The 20,454-nt window shown below is 26.1% G+C and overlaps 17 protein-coding genes across 17 annotated transcripts; 7 read left to right on the forward strand and 10 right to left on the reverse strand.

Moving 5' to 3' along the window:
* Positions 1-122: 122 nt before the first annotated feature.
* On the reverse strand, positions 123-796 carry EHI_182550 (Vacuolar ATP synthase subunit E, putative; the record flags this gene model as incomplete). The annotated part of the gene is made up of 1 exon (XM_651611.2): positions 123-796. The coding sequence occupies one exon, from the start codon at positions 794-796 to the stop codon at positions 140-142; it is 657 nt and encodes a 218-aa protein (XP_656703.1). The 3' UTR covers positions 123-139.
* A 210-nt stretch (positions 797-1,006) lies between these two features.
* On the reverse strand, positions 1,007-1,663 carry EHI_182560 (Vacuolar ATP synthase subunit E, putative; the record flags this gene model as incomplete). Its single annotated transcript, XM_651610.1, has 1 exon — positions 1,007-1,663. The coding sequence occupies one exon, from the start codon at positions 1,661-1,663 to the stop codon at positions 1,007-1,009; it is 657 nt and encodes a 218-aa protein (XP_656702.1).
* Positions 1,664-1,804: 141 nt separating this feature from the next.
* On the reverse strand, positions 1,805-3,607 carry EHI_182570 (uncharacterized protein; the record flags this gene model as incomplete). The annotated part of the gene is made up of 1 exon (XM_651609.1): positions 1,805-3,607. The coding sequence occupies one exon, from the start codon at positions 3,605-3,607 to the stop codon at positions 1,805-1,807; it is 1,803 nt and encodes a 600-aa protein (XP_656701.1).
* Positions 3,608-4,008: 401 nt separating this feature from the next.
* On the forward strand, positions 4,009-4,822 carry EHI_182580 (syntaxin PM-like protein; the record flags this gene model as incomplete). The annotated part of the gene is made up of 3 exons (XM_651608.2): positions 4,009-4,300; positions 4,343-4,662; positions 4,718-4,822. 3 exons carry the CDS (start codon positions 4,009-4,011, stop codon positions 4,820-4,822), a joined length of 717 nt encoding a protein of 238 aa, XP_656700.2.
* Positions 4,823-4,919: 97 nt separating this feature from the next.
* On the reverse strand, positions 4,920-5,114 carry EHI_182590 (Ribosomal protein S30, putative; the record flags this gene model as incomplete). Its single annotated transcript, XM_652149.2, has 1 exon — positions 4,920-5,114. The coding sequence occupies one exon, from the start codon at positions 5,112-5,114 to the stop codon at positions 4,920-4,922; it is 195 nt and encodes a 64-aa protein (XP_657241.1).
* A 138-nt stretch (positions 5,115-5,252) lies between these two features.
* On the reverse strand, positions 5,253-6,472 carry EHI_182600 (proteasome regulatory subunit, putative; the record flags this gene model as incomplete). The annotated part of the gene is made up of 2 exons (XM_651606.2): positions 5,253-5,382; positions 5,429-6,472. The coding sequence occupies 2 exons, from the start codon at positions 6,470-6,472 to the stop codon at positions 5,269-5,271; spliced, it is 1,158 nt and encodes a 385-aa protein (XP_656698.1). The 3' UTR covers positions 5,253-5,268.
* A 235-nt stretch (positions 6,473-6,707) lies between these two features.
* On the reverse strand, positions 6,708-7,211 carry EHI_182610 (myb-like DNA-binding domain containing protein; the record flags this gene model as incomplete). Its single annotated transcript, XM_643056.1, has 1 exon — positions 6,708-7,211. One exon carries the CDS (start codon positions 7,209-7,211, stop codon positions 6,708-6,710), a length of 504 nt encoding a protein of 167 aa, XP_648148.1.
* Positions 7,212-8,179: 968 nt separating this feature from the next.
* Positions 8,180-9,607, reverse strand: EHI_182620 (glutamic acid-rich protein precursor, putative; the record flags this gene model as incomplete). The annotated part of the gene is made up of 1 exon (XM_643055.1): positions 8,180-9,607. The coding sequence occupies one exon, from the start codon at positions 9,605-9,607 to the stop codon at positions 8,180-8,182; it is 1,428 nt and encodes a 475-aa protein (XP_648147.1).
* Positions 9,608-9,624: 17 nt separating this feature from the next.
* Positions 9,625-10,206, forward strand: EHI_182630 (uncharacterized protein; the record flags this gene model as incomplete). The annotated part of the gene is made up of 1 exon (XM_643054.1): positions 9,625-10,206. The coding sequence occupies one exon, from the start codon at positions 9,625-9,627 to the stop codon at positions 10,204-10,206; it is 582 nt and encodes a 193-aa protein (XP_648146.1).
* An 11-nt stretch (positions 10,207-10,217) lies between these two features.
* EHI_182640 (uncharacterized protein) lies at positions 10,218-10,793 on the reverse strand (the record flags this gene model as incomplete). The annotated part of the gene is made up of 1 exon (XM_651622.2): positions 10,218-10,793. The coding sequence occupies one exon, from the start codon at positions 10,791-10,793 to the stop codon at positions 10,218-10,220; it is 576 nt and encodes a 191-aa protein (XP_656714.2).
* Positions 10,794-10,865: 72 nt separating this feature from the next.
* On the forward strand, positions 10,866-12,077 carry EHI_182650 (uncharacterized protein; the record flags this gene model as incomplete). The annotated part of the gene is made up of 1 exon (XM_644012.1): positions 10,866-12,077. One exon carries the CDS (start codon positions 10,866-10,868, stop codon positions 12,075-12,077), a length of 1,212 nt encoding a protein of 403 aa, XP_649104.1.
* An 834-nt stretch (positions 12,078-12,911) lies between these two features.
* On the forward strand, positions 12,912-13,319 carry EHI_182660 (uncharacterized protein; the record flags this gene model as incomplete). The annotated part of the gene is made up of 1 exon (XM_644013.1): positions 12,912-13,319. The coding sequence occupies one exon, from the start codon at positions 12,912-12,914 to the stop codon at positions 13,317-13,319; it is 408 nt and encodes a 135-aa protein (XP_649105.1).
* Positions 13,320-13,806: 487 nt separating this feature from the next.
* Positions 13,807-14,523, forward strand: EHI_182670 (enhancer binding protein-2, putative). Its single transcript, XM_644014.2, has one exon. It carries the CDS (start codon positions 13,817-13,819, stop codon positions 14,504-14,506), a length of 690 nt encoding a protein of 229 aa, XP_649106.1. The 5' UTR covers positions 13,807-13,816; the 3' UTR covers positions 14,507-14,523.
* Positions 14,524-14,602: 79 nt separating this feature from the next.
* On the forward strand, positions 14,603-15,528 carry EHI_182680 (WD domain containing protein; the record flags this gene model as incomplete). Its single annotated transcript, XM_644015.1, has 2 exons — positions 14,603-15,066; positions 15,117-15,528. The coding sequence occupies 2 exons, from the start codon at positions 14,603-14,605 to the stop codon at positions 15,526-15,528; spliced, it is 876 nt and encodes a 291-aa protein (XP_649107.1).
* A 5-nt stretch (positions 15,529-15,533) lies between these two features.
* Positions 15,534-16,364, reverse strand: EHI_182690 (uncharacterized protein; the record flags this gene model as incomplete). Its single annotated transcript, XM_644016.1, has 1 exon — positions 15,534-16,364. The coding sequence occupies one exon, from the start codon at positions 16,362-16,364 to the stop codon at positions 15,534-15,536; it is 831 nt and encodes a 276-aa protein (XP_649108.1).
* A 1,402-nt stretch (positions 16,365-17,766) lies between these two features.
* EHI_182700 (uncharacterized protein) lies at positions 17,767-18,699 on the forward strand (the record flags this gene model as incomplete). Its single annotated transcript, XM_643318.1, has 1 exon — positions 17,767-18,699. The coding sequence occupies one exon, from the start codon at positions 17,767-17,769 to the stop codon at positions 18,697-18,699; it is 933 nt and encodes a 310-aa protein (XP_648410.1).
* Positions 18,700-18,724: 25 nt separating this feature from the next.
* On the reverse strand, positions 18,725-20,395 carry EHI_182710 (uncharacterized protein; the record flags this gene model as incomplete). Its single annotated transcript, XM_644018.2, has 1 exon — positions 18,725-20,395. One exon carries the CDS (start codon positions 20,393-20,395, stop codon positions 18,725-18,727), a length of 1,671 nt encoding a protein of 556 aa, XP_649110.2.
* Between the last annotated feature and the right edge of the window lie 59 nt (positions 20,396-20,454).

A 20,454-nucleotide genomic window follows, 5' to 3' on the forward strand; every position in this document is an offset into this window, starting at 1 on the left:
TTTGTTAACATTGCTAATTAAATGCAAAAATTGAACATATTAATCTTTTTACTTTTACATTTTTTGAATCTCTAAATAACACTTTTTAAATATTGTTTTTTAAAACAAAACAATAAAATAAATAATTAAAAAGTTGTATTTAATTTTTTTGTGTTTGGTTTTTCAAAGAAGGAAAAACAGTCTTTCTTATTAGTGGAAGAGCAACAACTAAAGCAGCATTCATACGATGTTCCAAAGTATTATTACAAACAATCTTATCACCATAAGAGGCAATTGAAACACCACCAATAACAGTTAATTCTAAGAAATTTTTATCATCAACTTGAATTTTTAAAGAAGAATCCATTTTCTTAACAACGTCAATAGCTTTTTTAACTTTGTCTAATTCAGATTTTAAACATCTAACAGTAACTTCTTTATCTTCAACTTTTCTAATTCCTTCTTGAATTAATTTGACTAATAAATCTTGATACGTATCACTTTTAACTGATTCAGTTAATTTGTTTCTAACACTTTCCATTAATGATTGAATATGTTTATCTTCAGCTTCAAGTAATTGAAGTCTTGATTCAGATAGTTCTTGTGAAAAAGTAATTTTCTTTTTAACTTCAGCTTCTTTTACTCTTCGTTGGTAATCAGCCTCTAACTTATTTCTTTCTTTTTCAATGTATGTTGCTTTTTCTCTTTCACATTCTTGTTCAGCATTTGTTCGAATTTCTTGTTCTTTTGTTTTTGCTTCAAACTCAATAAACTTAACCATTTGTTGGAGTTGTCTTGAGACTTGGCTGTCAGTCATGTAGTTTTTGTTTAATATTTTCCAGTACTTTTTGTTTGTTCTTTTGATATGTTGTGTTTTTGCACTTTTATTCAACACCACTTTTCTCAACAAAAATTAACTTCAAAAACCATATTTACTATTCTTTTTAATTTTTTATTATTTCTTTATAGTTTTTAAACCAATTCCTTTCACAAAAAAAAAAAAAACAATAGAAATAAGAAAAAGTATTTATTGAATGGGTGTTTGGGTCTTAAGGGAAGGGAAAACAGTCTTTCTTATTAATGGAAGTGCTATAGCTAATGCTTGGTTCATACGATGTTCTAATGTATTATTACAAATAATTCTATCACCTAATGATGCAACAATAACACCACCAATAACAGATTCTTCTAAATAAAACATAGTGTCAATATCAATTTTCATTTTTGGTTGTTCTTTATTTATTTGTTTAACGGCCTTTTCAACTAATTTAATATCACGTTCAACACACCGAATAGTGATGTTATTATCTTGTAATTTATTAATTCCTTCTTGAATTAATTTCATGAGTATTTCTGGATAATTACTTTCTTGTGTTGATTTTATTAATTTATCACGTACTTCTGTCATTAATGATTGAATATGAATATCTTCTGCTTTTAATAATTGAAGTCTAGCAGCAGAAAGTTCTTGTGAATGTGAGATTTTCTTTTTTGTTTCTGCCTCTTTAAGTTTCTTATTAAATTCTAAATCTATCTTTGCTTTTTCTTTTTCTATTATACTATTTTTTTCTTTTTCACTTTCTTGATTAGCACTTGATATAATCTCATCTCTCTTTGATTCTGCAGATTGGTGAATATATTCAATTTGTTTTTTCAACTGAGCCTCCTTTCTTTCAACTGACATCTCTTGTCATTTTTAAGTTTTTTTCCTAAGTTAAATTTGTTTTTGTTTACAACCAAAGAAAATAAAACAATTTTCTATTTCTTAATTATTTTTTATTATTATTATTATCTTTGAATAACCTTTCCTTTAAAAAATTATCAATTAAAAACCATCTTGACAACACATCTTTAATTGTTGTTCAATGCTTTGTATCCATGCACAACCATCTTGTTCGCTCTTCTCTTCATAAACAGAATTACTGTGAAATTTAAAGAATGCATCACTTCCCCACATATTATAGATAGAATCAAATTCATTTTGTAATGAATATAAAACATTCATTACTGTTTTTCCATATTTTGTTTTATGTAATGGAGTGTCTTGGTTTGGTTCTTCATAACAAATCCTATTATAAAGCTCAACAACACGAATAAATCCTTTAGAATTAGGATATGATGGATTTTGAGTAGCAAAATCATTTACTTGTTTCATAAGAGTCTCATAATTATCTGGAACATTAATATTATGATTAAGTAATTCATTTAAAACAACACCTAATTTCTTAATATAATTTTCATTAAACACTTTAACTTTCTCAATTTGTTCTTTCATAAATTCTTCAAAACTTGGTTCTTCATATAAACAGAATGCAAACTTATCTAAAATCATTTTGTTACTATAAATTGTTTCAACTGATTTAGGACATTTCATAGCAACTTGATCATCAAAACTATTAGGAATAAATCCAAATGTTTTCAAATAATTTATAAGTGCTTCTTTAATAGAACTATCCCGTTTTTCATTAAAAGAATCTATAGATGATTGTTGTAATAATGAAGTTGTTTGTTTTTCAATTTCTGAATTTATTCCTTGTAAATCTATTTTTAATTCCTCTAATTTTTGATGAACCAATTTATATTCATCAATGGAAATACCTATTCTATCCTTTTTCCAACTTGGATAATAATTATGTTTTTTGTCTATTCCAACTTTCATACATTGTTCAGATATCTTTTGTTTTAGTATTTGTCCATATTCTTTTGTAAAATTATCTTTTTGTTCTCGTGAAAGATTCATAAATGTATTATATGATTGGGAAATTCTATTTAAATCAACTCTGGTAAGTGTTTCATTCTTTGGAATATCAATATCAAAATTTTTCTTTAATCCTTCTATTAAAACTGGCTCAAATGAATTAATAACTTCATCTCCTATTTGTTTTTCAATGTCTTGAACTAATGAACCACAATTATTAGTTGAATACTTAGATGGATTAACTGATTCAGTTGGCATTAGAAAAATATCTTTAATATGAACATCAATACAATTATTGTCTTCTCGAGATACACACACTTGAATCATAATATTTTCATTAATAACTCTAAAATCTTTACAAACTCTTCCAAATATTCGTTGTTCTTTTAAAACAATAATTGATCCTTTTCTCATAATTCTCCATGACTCATATGAAGTCATTTTAATTCTTCCTCTTTGTGTGTATTTAATATTATTATCTGCAAGTTGTTCAAAGATACCGTGTGTTTGATTATATTTCTCTAAAATAGAAATTATTTGATCTTTGACTTTTAACCCAATTAAATGATTGTCTGGTTCATCAAGACAATCTTCATACCATGTCTTAATGACTAAGACATCATTAATATATTCATTTCGTTCTTTGTCTTCTTCAAAATTATACAATGCAGTTGATGCTTTCAATAATTTATCTGCCAAAACAGTATCAATACTAGTCCCCATCTTTTCTGTTCGTTCTCTTAAGATTTTAGCTAATAACGAACGATCCAATGTCACATTACCTCCATCTTTAAAAGTCATAATTTTAATTTTAAACCATTTCCCAAGTTCATTTTTTTCAACTGCTTCATCATAAGGATCCATTCTGTCAGACTTGAATGAATCTATTAAAAAATTAAATCTCTCTGTTTCATTTGAAACTACTGTCATTGTTATAATATTTTTACTTTTTTTCAAGATCCACTTTTATTTTTAGAATTACCCATTATTTAACAACTAAATTATTTGATGATTATTTCGTTGATTATATCCATTAATTCAATAAAAAAACAAACTCCTAAATAGACAAATATTCATTTGATGGATTAACAGATTGAAAGATTGATTAGAAATGAAAAGACAAGAAAAGATAAACAACAGTTGGCATTAATTTGATTTATGACAAATAACGTTTGAATATTTTATTTCTTATCTCAAACGTTAATAACATCTAGATAACAATTAAAACAGAATTACCAAATGAGCTTCAACAATTTCTAAATGATGTCCATCAACTTAGAGTTCAATTATTCCACATCCATACAGATATTAATGTACTGAATGAAAAGTTAATGCTTATTCAACTTGACGATACTGAAGAAGGTTCTGATCAAAGCAGTATCAAACAACTCATCAGTAAACTATGTAAAGAGTCAATGAAATTTGAAAAGGAAATTAAAGAAATGAAAAAGATAAATGACCTTTCAATGAACAGTTCATCAAATGAAACAATCAACCGAATTAAAAAAAATCATCTAAATTCATTAACTATCCAATTTGTTTCTTTGATGAGACAATACCAAACCATTCAATTAGATATAAAGTCATCACTTAAAATGAAAGTCATTAGAAAAATGAAAATTTGTTTGTTTTTCTCATTGTTTTAAGCACATTACTCAGTCATAGATAATCCATCTCTCAATGATAATGTGATTGAAGAGAGTATTGAAAAGAAAAATACTGACAACACCCTTGTCCAACAGCTCCAACAGAAAGAAGATCAAATTGCACTTAACTTTTTGGAAGAACGACATAGAGAGTTGTTGTCAATTAATGATGCTATTGAAGAAATTAATGGGATGTTTGTCAGTCTGGCTGTATTAATCGAAACACAAGGAGAGTTAATTAATTCAATAGAAGAGAATTGTAACTCAACAAAAGAATATACCAAACAAATAAATGAAGAGTTACAAAGAACGTATCATCTTAAAAAAAAATTAATAATAGTTTGTTATTTTTTAAAAAAGATTATTTAAAATAAATACTTAAGAAAACCATTAGAAAATAATTATTTTCACAATTTTCATTATGATTATTCTTGTTTTGATTCTTTGTATTATTGGAATTATAGTAGGAGTCTATCTAATGAAAAAGTCTACCATTTAACTAGAATTTATTTATCAGATGAATTACTTCACTTTTAAAAATTATGAGTATCATAACAAATAAACAACCAAAATCATTTAAAAATATCCAAGTTTCATTAGTTAATTCTTTGTGGGTTGAACTTGTACTTCTTGTTATCGCCGTTCAACATAACCATTCTCTTACTATAAAGATATCTAAGATAGGCTCTTCCTGATGGGAATTTCTTCTTTCCAGTATCTACTTTTTCTGGTTTCTTAGTTTGATTTCTGACTTTACCAGCTCTTGTTAAACCTCCGTGAACTTTTCCCATTGTTGACTCTTAACGACTTATTTTCAAGTGCTTATTTTTTTTCAAATTACCCTAAGGGTTATTTATTATATTTTGTTTTTTCTTTTACTATTACTTATTTTAGTTCATCCTTCAAAGAAACACAAAAACTACAAGAATAACAAAAAATGCTGACTTAAAGCTGAGTTGAAAGGGTAGTTTCTTGAATCACTTTAATTGCTTTGTCATTAAGAGAGTCAATAGCCTTACTTAATTCTTCAATAAGAGTAATACCATTAGAAAGTATTTTCTATAAATATAAGTATTATTTAATGAAATAAAAAAACAAAACAAACATTTGATGTAATATCATCATAAAGTATAAGAATACCATTATTCTGATCAATGATACCATTAATCTTTTCTTCAAGAATCATAATACTAATAACTTTTTCTACAGCATGAACTTCCATTCCAACTAATTTAGAAACATGAGATAATTCAATTGAAGAATATGGTTCAAGTACACGAGCAATATTTTCTTGAACTAATGCATCATAAAGAATAGTAAGGTTTTCTTTAACAAATTCATCTCCAAATAATTGATTATTAAATTTCTTTGATATTTCATCATACATTTCAATACTACGAGCATTAAATGCTTTAGACACTTCTTTAATAGAAACAATTTCAATATCATCAGAATATCCAATAGCATTTTTACTTGAAAGAACAGAGTCAATTTCATTAATTTTTTTTTGCATTAATTTCATTAAAATAAGGTATTTAAGTGCTGAAATTGTTTGTGTTTTTAATGATAATGAATGATAATTTTCAAATGCTTCATAGAAATAACTTGCTGCAGTAATATAGTCATGTTCTTCTCCATTAATAAATCCACTACAAATATCTAATTCTCCTTGAAGTGTTGGATTAATATAAATTGAATTAGCATCAACACGAGCACCTGTCATAGCACCACGTGCCTTAGTTAAATTTTTCACTTTTCTATGAACTTTAGCTTCTAATAATTGTAATTCAACAGCAAGAACTTTATCATCTGTTCTTTTTGCATTTTTTAATAATTCAGTAATTAATGGTAATGCTTTACTGCATTGTCCATTTTCATAATAATATTGAGCAAGTCGTTGTTCTAACTTTTGTCTTAAATAAGTTCTATTTGAAACTTTAGCCCATTCAATTGTTTGTTCACAAACAGAAATAAGTAAATGAGATGAGTTTGGTATTCCAGAAAGTGTATCAAGAATTTCAAATAAAGTTTTAACTATTTTTGCTTTACTCATTGTTTTGTCACCACAAATTTTTTGAACATAGTTATTTAATCCATTAATATCATTAGTACTGGAATAGTGTTTAATAGATGCAACTATTTCACTCATATTATTATTGAAGTTTTTTTATTTTTTTTAAGTTTTTAACTTTTTTAATTTTTTTTTTATTTATGTTATTCATAACAATAATATATTTCTTATAAATAACACAATTAAACTTCAGGAAGTTCAAAGTTCAAACTGGATTAAAGTACAAAATCAGAAATGAAAATTATAAAATTAGTGTATTTTTTTTTTTTATAAAATAAATAAGAGTATTAAACAATTATTAAATAATTACAGATTACATTATTTCATATTTAGATGACTTAACACGTACAAATGCTGATTTTTGAGAAGGACCTTTTGGGGGTTTCGTTTCGTTCTTTTCACTTTTGTCATCTGGAGTTCTATTAACTTTATTTTCTCTTAATTTTTTTCTATACTCTGGATGTAAATGAGAAAAGAACCTATTCTTTAATGAATTTGGTGTTCTTCCTTGAAATGATTTGCTCATTTCTGTCCATTTATTTCCTAATATTTTTTGTAAATCCATTAGCATTTGGTCTTCTTCTTTTGACCATGGTTTTTTAGCAATGCCATCACTAAGACAATTATAATATCTTTCTCTACATTGTTTCCTTGTTTTATTAGGTATACAATCAGCAACAGATTTCCAATTTTCTTTTCCATATTTCTTAATAGCATTTAATAATTTTTCATCATCATTTGATGTCCATGGTATAACTGATTTCTTACGTCTTTCTTGAAGACAACTATCTGATGATGAAATATCATCCATAGTCATACTTAATTTCTTTTTTTTTAAGTTCTTTCCATCTTTGACTTATATTATCCCGACAATTTACCAAAACACTGTTTTATGCCCTATATGAAGTTAAGTGGTCTTGATAACCTTTCAAAAGAACATTATGTCTTTTTTCTTTTTATCTTTTTCCCGATTTATTTCATACTTCTTCTTGTGTTATCCTTTTCATTTTTTCTTTCAACTTCATCATCTTTTTTTCATGTCCACGCAATTGAACATTTTCTTAAACTCTTCTTGATTAGAGTAATTTTGTCCAATCAATTTCTTAGTATTTTTAAGTTCTGCACACTATTTTTGTGTTTTTTGATTGCGCAATCAGAAAAATTTTTCTTTTCTATGTTTTATTTCGTGTTTTTAATAACATAATAAAAACAAAAATAATTTTTATGAAAAATGGTTTTGTTTTGAATAATTCCAACTTATTAATCTTCTTTATTAATCTTCTTTTTTATTTACTCATTTTCTTTAATTTATATTGTTTTCAAAGAGATAATCATTATTTTCTTTTTATTGTTAAACAAGAATAAAATCTCACTATATTATATTATGTTTTTCTCTTGTTTATAGAATCTATTTGTCTTATTATGTTTTGATAGAATAAAACATTTCTTAATCAATTCTGGTTGTGTAATTAGTCAATTTCTTATTAATCTCTGAAAAGATTCTGTTTCTTGGTGTTTCAGATTGATTCGTGATAACCTGTAAAAAAAGACTGACAAAGACTCTTATATTTGAGTTAATTCAAAATAATATCAATAAATGTTTTATACTCAAAAATTTCAAGACTATTTACAAACAACTCCACACAATAGTCTGACAAAAGTATAAAACAAGTTGTTATTCTGTTATAAAAGAATGTTTAGTAATTATTTTATGAAAACAAAAATATGAAAATAGAAATTATACATTCTATTATTTGTAAATGAATCTTCTTTCTATTTATAAACTTACTCTTCATTTATTTCTATTTCAGACTCATCTTCTTCAATATCAAATTCAATTTCTTCATCTGATTTATCATTATCTTCTTCCTTTTTTTGTTCTTCTTTTATTTCTTGAGTCTTTGACTCAGTAGGAATATCTAATTGTTTCATCATTTCATCAAAATCTAACCCTTTAAACTTTTCTTTATTTTCTGACTCTGACGTTTCATCTTCTTCATCTTCTTCTGTTGTTGACTCTTTACCTATGAAATCAATTAAATTCATTTCAACTGGTTGTTCTTTATTCTTTTCAGTAAATACTTCCTCATCAACATCTTCTTCTGTAATTGAAAACTCTAATGAAATGTCTGATGTTTCTTGTTCTTGACTTTCTGTATTTTCTTTCTGTATTTCTTGTTCTTCTTCTTTTTCAATTTGAGTTTTTGATTTGTTCTTATCCTCTTCAATACTATTTGATATTTCTTTTTGTGTTTCTGTTTTTTGTTGTTGGTTATCATCACTTTTAATTTCTTTAGTGTTTGTAGCTTGTGCATGAAGTATTTCTTCTATTTCCTCTTTAATGGTTGATTCTTCTGGTGATGAGTATTTGTCTTGTTCTTCAGACTTATTCGGTGATACACCCTGAATTTGTTTATCTTTTATTTCTGTATTAATTTGAGATTTAGCTTCTTGTTTATCTTCTTCTACCACTTTCAATTTCTCAATATCCTCATTTTCTCCAATAATTTCAGATGCTAAGTCAATTGCCTTCTTTAAAACATCATTAACCACTTCATTTTTTACCACTTCAGTTGTTGCTTCATTTTCATCTGATGGTTTTGTAACTTCTATATTTTCTGAGTGTTGTTGAAGCTCTTTCCATTTTCTCATTTCTTCTTCTCTTTGTTGTTTTCTTTGAAGCACAATCTCTTTAATCTTCTTTTCATCCTTATCAGTTTCCTCTTCTGTTTGTTTCTTCTTTTCTTCGTCTTCAATCAGGGTTAGTACATCAGTCATTTCGTCACTTTCTGGATCAATTAATAATTTTGTACTATATCCTTCTATCTTTTCTTCATTGACATTAACTGGTGGTATTTCTTCATTTTGTTTTTGTTGTGATGTACTTTCTGCCTTTGTTGTTGGGTCATTTGAAAGATATTTTTCATTAGATTGAATACACAATACTCTAATAGTTTCAATTGTTGATAGCCATAAATCTCTGTCTAGTTTATTTTTGCACTCAATCTCTCGTAATCCACATGATGTTAACAATATAATTTTCTTCTCATCACTTCGACTTATTCCAATTTTATGTATTTCATTTCCTGATAACTCTTCTATCTTTCCACTTCTATCCCAAATTCTGACTTTGTTATTGACAATTCTCCAATATTCTCTTCTTCCTTTCTCAATGACAACTCCTCCATGATAATCATATCTTGTGATCTTCATCTTGATTTTCTAGTTCAATGAAACAAGTTCCAAAGGGTGAAGAAGTTATTCTCCATGTCTATGACTTAATGGACAACACATACCTCTACCCTGTGGGTATGGGAGCTTATCACAGTGGTGTTTGTATCTTTGGTCGAGAATATTCATTTAGTGATGGTGGAATATTTGATACCCGTCCTAAAGACGTAGAGGCACCATTCAGAACATCAATCAATATGGGAATGTTTAGAGGAAGTTATAAAGACTTTCAGTATGTAGTTGATTCACTTCGTTCAGAATTTGCACCTGGAACATATAATTTGTATAATAAGAATTGTAATTGTTTTTCAAATGCACTTTGTTTGAAATTAGTACAACAACCTATTCCAACATGGGTCAATAGAATGGCTTGGTATGGAAGTCAATTTGAGAAGTTCTTTGGAGCAGGTCCTCAAACTCAACAAACTAGTCCAATTCAACAAACACCAACTAACCATTCTACCTCTCAAATTCAATCTTCTGGACATAAACTATCAGAAACGCCTTCATCACTTCCTAGTGACCCTAAAGAACGAAGACAAATGATTATAGAACAATACAAGAAAACAGTAACAAAATAAGATCAATTGAATTATTTTTTACATGAAGAGGCTAAATAATTAGGAATAATAAATGCAAGAAGATAAAATGACACTAAAAACAACAAATAATATCTTTTAAAGAATGAACGTTCATCATCTATATTTTTTGTTGCAACTAATAAAGTAATTGATGTATTTGTATATGCAGATAAAGTAATTGTTGTTGCTTGATTAGTTAATACAATATCAATCCAAGTATGATTCCAGCCTTGAAAAGAAGAGAAAAAAATATTATTATAAGGTAAGATAGAAAAAATAAAGGGATATTCAAGATACTTTGAGTCAAATGAAGGACCATCACTTTCAAATAAAAAGGAAGTAGAGTTAATAGCGAATAAATAATATTTTGAAGAAGTATTTTCATTTGTAATGTTCATTCGATTTTCATTTGAAACAGCAATAATATCCATAGGTTCAAAACGATGAATTGTATTTCCTGTTTCTTTTTGAACTTTCATTCCACTAATTGTCCATTTTCCATCAATTAATAATAAAGGAATACTTGCTGAAACACAAGAAAATAGAAAGATAAGAAGAGTAATCATAAACAACAAGTAACAAATCATTTTCTAAGTTTGTTTTAATACAAAAAATAAAATTTTAAACCACAAAAAAAAGAAAGATTAAATAATTGAAAGATGCAAATAGAATTTGCAGCTTATGACTGTGAATTACAACACTTAATTTTTGGATCAAATCCAATATTACAAGGGGGTTGTACTATGTATGAAACAATGAAAGGAGTTATAGGAGAAGAAGTTTGTTCATTAAGACTAAGAAATGCACAAGGTTTAAAAACAGATTGTATTTTTACTTCTCTTGACGGTGGATTAATGCTTGGTGCATGTGGACCATTAGAAATAATACCAGATGTATTATCAATATTGAAACAATCAATAACAATGAGATATGGTTGTTATAAATCACTTAAACCAATAATAGAATGTGAATGTGAAGACCCTGGCAAAGCAGCTAAAATCAGAGCCGCTTCACTCTTAAACAACCCCACATTTCTTCCTATTATTCATTCTATTTCTTCTCATATCTCTTCATGCACACCTATTCTTTCACCAACACATCCTCTCTTTAATCCTAGAATTCCATATCGTTCACCAACAATAGCATCATTTACTAATTCAATGAGATATATTAGTAAACGTGTACTTGATAATGCATTACTTGGAGCAGCATTATATGTGAATAAAGAGAATTATATTACCATTGCATCAACATTACCAAGTGACATTGATCCAATAGTTCGTCTTGTTTCATTAGCATTGTCTAGTGAAACTATGGCAAGAAAAACTACAGTATCTCAAATTTATTTAACGATTTCACAACTTAACGCATTAACTGCATCATCAGTAGTTGTTGGAAAACAAAATTATGATAAAATCAAAACCACATTACATGATTCACCAATAATTTGTGATGAATGTCAATTAAAAAAAGTGAATATTGTAGTAACAGTGAATAAAGGATTTGTAATGGTAGAATTAGCTTGTTGGGATATTACACCAGAATACCTTGAACGTTCTGAAACAGAAAATCTTGCAGGAATGGAAGGACTAAGTTCAATCTTTCAAATGGAAGGAAGAAAAACAGATTTAATGAGACTAAGAATAGACTATGATACATTAATGGTTGAACCAAGTAAGTTATGGGCAAGTAATGTTAATGAACAATTACTAAAATGCATTAATATGGAAAAAATAAATTATTTGGAAGGAATAGATAATACAATTGTTGTTCCAGAAAATGAAAATGAATGTTATTATTGTTCACAAAGTCCAAATGAATTAAATGCAATAAAAGTTAGTTTTAATGAAATTGATAAAAAAACTTATTAATTATATTTCTTCTTTTCTTTTTTTTGTCGTTTCATTTATTTCAATATTAAAATCTTATGAATATTAAATTATTATCATTAAGAAGATAAATTATTTTTAATCCTTTCTTTTTTTTTCTTTTCTTTTGAATCAGATTTTTTATTGTTGTTATCAAATTTACTTGTATATGACGTTGTTTTTATATTATTTATCTTTTTTCTTTTAAATGATTTTCTACGTTTTATTTTTTATTCTTAATACTTCTATAATACAATACATTACTAATGACTTTGTCATATTCTTAAAACATTATGTTTATTTACTAAGTCTTTTCTACATCATTTCTTCTTTCTATGCTTTCATTTTTTATTTTCATTATTAATTCAGTCGTTATTCAACGTACTTTCTATTTAATGAACAACAATAACTTTCCCTCATCAGATCGTTTTGTTCTATATTTCCATGAATCTTGATTTTTAATAACCAGTTAAGCGTTAAGATAAAACTTTTGTTGTGTAAAAGTAACAAAATTTTGTAAAAGTCAAAGAACGGAACTGATACTAATGACCAAAAAAATTCATCATTCAATAAGAAATGTGAGTTTTTCAAGGAAAAGAGCATCAAAACATAATAAGAATGAAAGATTAAACAAGAGAAAATAAGTTATAATAAAAATCAAATGTGAATATAAAAGAACAGTAAATAGTTTTTCACAGTAAAATAAATAAAAAAAAAAGAATAAAGAAATAAAAAAAATTATTTAATATAATGAGGAATGACAAATAAAAAACTGAATCAAAGTGGGATTGTAAACTTCTTCTTGAAATTAATGAACTATCTTTTAATTAATATCACATGGAATTTGGACAAACAATCCTCCCAATTCAACCCCTTCGTTTAGAACAACCTGATATTATCACAGAAGAAGAAAGTAATGATAAAGATGTTGTGTTTAGATCATTTGATTCAAATAAAACTAACAAATTAACAAAACAGGAGAAGGATGAAATTCTGATTAAAGAAATAACAATGAAAAGAAAAGACAAAAATTCAGAAAAGAAACCAAAGAAAAAACAAAAGACTACAATTAAAAGTTCATTAGAAAGTTGTGGTGTATTAAAGAATTATAATATGCCATTAACACAAGATAATATTTCTAATATTAATCATATATTTCCAGTTAATAAATATATTCGCATTAGACAATGGATTAATCTTAATAATAAAGATTGTTTATATCCATATCCTTTTCTTTCAATGTAATAATTATTTAATTTGCATTCTCAACAATAAAATTCAATTCAAGAAAGTCAGTTTGTATTGTTTATTATTTTGGTTTTATTTTAATTCATTAATACTTAAAAAAAAAAAAAACAAAAATTAAATTTGGGGTTTGATAAAAAAAATGTCATTTAATAGACCCATAATTAATATTATTATCTTTATACTTGATGCATGTAGTTTAAAAGAAATAAAATAATGTTATGATTAAAACTGATGACGAGACTGATATATTATTCTCTTCGTTTTGAAGAGAAATAAATATAATTGATGTCATTGGCTATATGAACAATCTTTTTGACTCAAGACTCAAAAAGGATATTGTTCTTCCAGAATAGAAAAGGATAAGAAGTATAATTAAATAATAAAATAACTAGAAGATATAGTAAAGGAGAAAGAAACTAGAAGATAAATAGAAAGAACTATATAAAAGAAAGAAAAAAAAGGGAAATCTACAAAATCAAACTGAAACCTAACTAATGACTAAGTTATACATTGGAAACCTCAGCTACAAGACTACTGAAGAGAATCTTAAAACCCACTTTGAGTCATTTGGTAAGATCAAAGAAGCTAAACTTATGATCTTCAGAGGATACTCAAGAGGATTTGCTTTTGTTGAATATGAAACAGAAGAAGATGCTAAGAAGGCTGTAGCTGCTAATGGAGTTGAGTTTGAAGGAAGAAAACTTAAAGTTGAAATTGCTAGACCACCAAAGGAAAGAAAAGAAGTTCCTGAAGGAGAAAAGAAGACTACTGCAGGACCACGTGGATATAGACCAAGAAGATTTGGACCAAGAAGATTCACTAGAAAACACTTTGGAAAGAAGACTAATGGAAGCAGAGTTAATAAGAAGGAAAAGAAAGAAGTACCAACAGAATTTTCAGATAACCTTATCTTTGTTAAGAATCTTGCATATGCTATTAAGGATGAAGATCTTAAAGAAATATTCAAAGAATTTAATGTTGTAAGTGCTAAAGTTGTTACCTACAATCATAGAGGAAATGTAAGATCAAAGGGATACGGATTTGTTGAAGTTAAATCTGCTGAAGATCAAAAGGCTGCAGTTGAAAAGTTGAACGGAACCACTCAAAAAGAAAGAGCTATTGGAGTTTTCAAAGCTTATAAGAAACAAGAGCAAAAAGAAGAAACTCCAGTTACTAAAGCCTAATTTTTTGATTTTATTTCGTTTTTTTTAGGGTTTATTTAATAAACAAAAAACGAATTTCTATTAATTTGTATTTGAAGTTTTGATTGAAATAAACATATGAAGAAAACATCTGAGTTTAAACAATATAATGGTGGTATTTTTGTTACTCAATTCACATTAAATGGAAAATACATTGTCAGTGGTGGTGATAAAAGAGTTATTCGATTACATAACACTGAGAGTAAAAAACTTATTAAAACATATTCTTCTCCTTGTAAGGAAGTACTTGATATTAAAATAACAAGAGATAATGGAACTATAATTTGTTGTGGAAATGACACTAATGTCTATTCTATTGATGTTGTGACAAGTTCAGTATTAAGAAAATATGGAAAACATGAAGCAAAAATTAATTGTATTGAATTTAATAATCAGTACAATGTCATTGCATCAGGTTCATTTGATATGAAAGTCAAATTATGGGATTTAGGTTCAAAATCAAATACTCCTCTTATGTCATTAAATCAAGCAAAAGATTCTATCACTTCTATAAAGATAGAAGATACTCAATTATTTACAACGTTTGTTAATTTTATTCTTTTGAATCACAAAGAATTTATTCATTTAAAAGATCTATGGATGGATTTATTAGAGTTTATGACTTAAGAAAAGGATTAGTTGTGTCTGATGATATTAAAAAGCCATTGACATCTTTATCAATAATTAATTCTACAACGGTTGCATTATCTAGTATAGAAGATTCATCAATTAATATTTATAATAGAAAAGATATGAAGATAATTCACACATATAATACTCATCTTAATAAAAGGATTAGAATTAATAATGAAATATCTCTTGATAAAAAAATAGTGTTTACTGGAGATGAAACAGGTAAAATCTATCAATATAATTTCATAAATCAAAATCAGAGTTATATAGAAGTATCAAAATCAATTATTGGATGTATTTCAATGAATCCTACTAAACAACAAATTGTTTATGGTAGTTTTGATGGTAAAATGGGATTATTGGATTATTAAAAAATTTAATTATCATCTGTCTGAATAATTATGGAAACAATATTTTTGTTTTCTTTCTTCTGTATTTTTAATCTACTTTTTTCATTAATAATAATTCCTATGTTTTGGTTTATTGGAATAATATTAAATTCATTAATACATACTGCTTTTGAAATTAACCATCCACTAATAATTTCTCCATTCACAGTAATATCAATACAATCACCTGTATGTAATAAATCATTTCTAGTTATCATTTTTGTACCATTATAAGCATCATTAAAAGAGTCATATTTAATTGTATATCCACTAATATCTTCAATCTTCTTTAATAACATTGTTAATGGATATTCTTTAATTGGATTGTTTGTTGTTTCTTTTTGAATTCTGATAATATTATCATATTTTTCAGCAATACAATTGAGATATTTTTCAAATGCTTGTTTTACCGCAACACACCACTCTTCTTGATCAATGGTAAAGCAAGTATTAAATGAAATATCAAAGTTAATGTTTTTGTCTATTTCTTTTTTTATTGGATTATTATTTGTTACAATAAACAATTCTTTTTCTGATAAAGGAAGTTGAATTGCAAGGTTAATATTATTTTGAAGAGGAATTATTTGGTCTTCTTGTATCTGTGTTTTTGAATGTATTGAATAATATAATGTTTGAAGGGTATATTCATATCCTTGGATTGTATCAATGGGTGGAACACTTATTACTTTATCTCCTTGGAGGTTGTTGGTTATTTCATCACTGATAGCATTTCCATTAACGATGTCAAGTTGTACTTCATTCCCTTCATTTTTAACTTCATTTGTTCCAAATCCTAAAATGTTTTTGAAGAAATTCATTTTTTGTGTTTTTTTTTTCTAAGTTCTTTCTTTTTGTTTTTTAGAAAAATAAATTCACTTCAAAAGTGTTGAAAGTTTTATTATATGATTTTCAATTAATAACTTTTTGAATATTCAATGATGAATATGAAATTTAAATAATGTCTATATCTATATGAATAGAAAACACACAATTCAATAATTATTATTGAATACCTACAAAATAAGAAATTATGTTATGTTATTCAAGAAATAAATGATTAATTCAATAACAATAATAATTTATCATTTATAATACCATTATTGATGATCAATAATCATAAAAAGAATGAGTTAATTATTAATGAAGAACTATCTGTTTATTCAAGTGTGACAATACAATAAATTGAAATTTATTTATTTTCTCACACTAAGAAATAACAATTTGATTAAACAATTATCATTAATAATGATGTGTTTCTTCTATTTTCAATTAGTTTTATTAAGAACAATTTGTGATACTCAATATATCTCTCAATACAATTTATTAATTTAAACATTGACATTAATATTATTTCATTATTTTATTTTTCATATCTATTGTTATATTGTCATTATGATATAATACTAAAATAATTTTATTTCTTATGTTGTTAAACGAATTTATTATAGAGACAGTTCTTTGTATATTATGAAAATAATTTGTATTTTTTTTTACTTCTTTATTAAACAATTAAATGATATAACATATGTACAACATCTAAACTGATTTTGAAATTATTTGTATATTTTCTATCACATTATATTTTTATGAAATTCTTTTTCTTTCATTTTTTATATCATAAACTTTGTTGTTTATCTTTTTGTTTATTATTTATGTTGATTCTCTTCATTTTTTGCTTTGTCTCGTCTAATTAATGTCGTTTTGAAGTTATAAACCATCATTTTTCAATATTGGATGTATTTATTTTTATCTTTAATATAAAGAGAATAAGAGAAATAACATACATTGAGAATTAAAAATGTTTTTAAAAGATATTGGTTCAAGATGCACAGTTATTGTTTGAAGTTGAGATATAAAAACAATGAAATAACACATTAAAACTATTTGAGAGTTATATCTGAATGAATAACTGTAATGAGAAAAAAGAGAAAAACTCATTGTATATTGATGCAAACGTGTTTATACTTACAATAACTCTCTAAACACAATTTCATTTAATACTCAAGAATATTTATATAAATTATTCATTTTTATAACAAGAAGTAAATAAAGTGTAGTAGAATAATACATATTCACCAAGAAGAAGCTATCAAGTTTGTTGAAAGTAATTTCAGAGAGAAAAGAGTTTTTTGTTATTAAGTTATAAATATAACATTTTTGTGTTTTTCAAATAGTAAAAGAAAAAAGAATAGAACTAAAAGATTCAAGAATAACTTGAAAATGGAAGTACCAACTAAAGAACAAGTGTTTGAGAAGTATATGAAATTACTTGAAAAGAAAGGATATCTCAAAGATGTTCCAGAAGAAGAAAAAGAGGAAAAGGTAAATAAAGCCAAAAAGTATTTTGAAGAGCATTATAATAGTTTAGAAAGATTTCCAGCTGTTAAAATACCAAAAACAAATGAAGAAGTTACAGAAGAAAAGAAGAATGAAGCTGAATCTCATAAAGCAAAGGGAAATGACTTATTCACTAAAAAGGACTATGCCACTGCTATTTGTGAATATTCAAGGGCAATTGAATGTGACCCATTTAACCATATTTATTATTCAAACAGATCAGCTTGTTATTGTTATTTAAATAATGATGAATTAGCTGTTAGAGATGGAGAGAAATGTGTTGAATTGTGTCCAACATTTGCTAAGGGATATAGTAGATTGTCAGCAGCGTTAATGAAAATGGGGAAACTTCAAGAAGCAAAAGAAGCCATTGACAAAGCCTTGAGTATTGAACCAGAGAACCAAAACTATTTAAATAGTAAAATGGATATTTTAGATGAATTAAGTAAAGTTGGAGTGAAAGAAGAAGTGAAAGAAAAGCCTAAAGAAGAAACAACTGAAACACAAAACCAACCAAGACAAGAACCAAATCAACAACAAGGAGGATTTGCTAGTTTATTAAATAATTTAATGAGTAATCCAGCTATTCAACAAATGGCACAAAGTATGATGAGTAATCCTGCAATGATGAATATGGCACAAAGCATGATGAATAATCCTGCAATGATGAATATGGCACAAAATATGATGTCAGGTCAAGGGTCTATGAGTGATTTATTAAATAATCCACAACTAAGACATATGGCACAACAAATGGCAAATACACAACAACAACAATCAGAAGAAAATAAACCAAATCAAAATGAAGAGATATAATTCAAAGAAAAACAATGAAATTGAATTAATTTGTGTCATTATATAGTTCTTGTAATAAATTAAGAATTTTTGGAATATCTTCAGGAGTTAATTCTTGTAAAGGAATATTTTGATAGTATTGTAATAAGAAATCATCACTATTTGATTTTGATTTTTGGTCAATGAGTTGTTGAATCTTTTGTAATGATAATTTTTGAGGAATAACTAAGCCAGTCTTTGGAATTGTCCATCTTTGAGATGATATAGTTTGGACAATTAATTTTTCATATTCTTGTTGTGAGATAGATTCTTTTAATGAATTATAACATAACGTTTGAACAAAATCTTTACAAGCCATAAAATTACAATAATAATATGACAATTCACTGTTTATTTGCATTTGCATTTCTTCAATATAATAAATTGTAGAATCAAAATATGGTAATTGAGCTTTTATTGTTAAAAACAGACATAATGGAAATAATAAATCAGCAGTCACATTTGTTTTTTGATAAAATCGAATCATTTGTTCTAATATTTTAAATGAAGAAAATATATACATTACTTTTTCTAATGGAGTACATACAGAGTCTATTTTCAATAATAATGTTAATGCACTTTTCATTCCAATTTCATTTAATTGTATTTCTGTACCAACATGTTTTGGTTGAATAAATGAATGTGTTCTTGACAAACAAAAACAAATATCATCCCCATCAATTTGTTGTATACATTGACCTTCTTTTAATGCAATCATTGGAGGCCAAAGATATTTAAAAAGTTTATTAATTAATAACCTATTCATATTATTTATGAATGCATCTTCATTCCATCCATTCTTCCATATTTCTATTTCTTGTGCTTTTTGACATAAAATTTTAATACATCCATTAATATATCCTTTGCGTTTCTTAATTGGTTTATTAATAATCAATTCATTAAATCTATTCACAAAATTATCAATAATTTGAAATAGTCCATTACTTTCACTTAAACTTAATTTCATAAAAAACAATTTCATGTCTTCTTCTTGTTCAATCATTGATTTCTTCATTTCTCCCTCAAACTCCCAATGAAAATATTTTTGACCTGTGTCTTTTTCAATTTTACTAAGAGTTGGAATACTTCTTCTAATATTATCTAAAGCTACTTGTAATTCATTATAAATAGTAAATTCATTTTTCTCTCTAAATGTCATATTGAATCCCCTTCTCCATCCCCAACAACATGAGTCAAAATAAAATACTGATTTAGTGATAAGTACAGGTAATACATATGCTTTGTCAATAATAATATCATCATTCATTATTTTTGCACTTGACACAGCAGAAGCATTAAGATCATGGAATGATATCATTCTATCAGATAAGTCACGTTGACTTAAACGAGAAATAGAGGCTTGATGAAATGGATATAATTTAGCATGTGACTTATCAACTTTCCCATAAATACCATTTAATGTAATAAAATTTCCATTAGAAACATTTAAATATGCTGAATGACAAAGAAAGAATTGAAGAGTTAATGGAATGTCTTGTAATACATTTGCTTGAGGGAGAAATAATACAGCATGTGTTTGTATTAAATATTGAAGAAAGTCATAATACTTTTTAGAGAGAAAAGTATAAACACGATTAATTTGAGAAGAAGAAGAAGAGGATTCTTTATTATGAATGTAACGAGCTAATTCACTGTGGTTTTTTAACCATGAAATCATCTTTAGGTTCAGAGAAAAACTGACAACATTAATTTTTGGAAGAAAGTTTTAGTTTTCTT

Source organism: Entamoeba histolytica, genomic scaffold, assembly GCF_000208925.1.
Source record: "Entamoeba histolytica HM-1:IMSS scf_1104750519073 genomic scaffold, whole genome shotgun sequence".
NCBI classification, from domain to species: domain Eukaryota; phylum Evosea; order Mastigamoebida; family Endamoebidae; genus Entamoeba; species Entamoeba histolytica.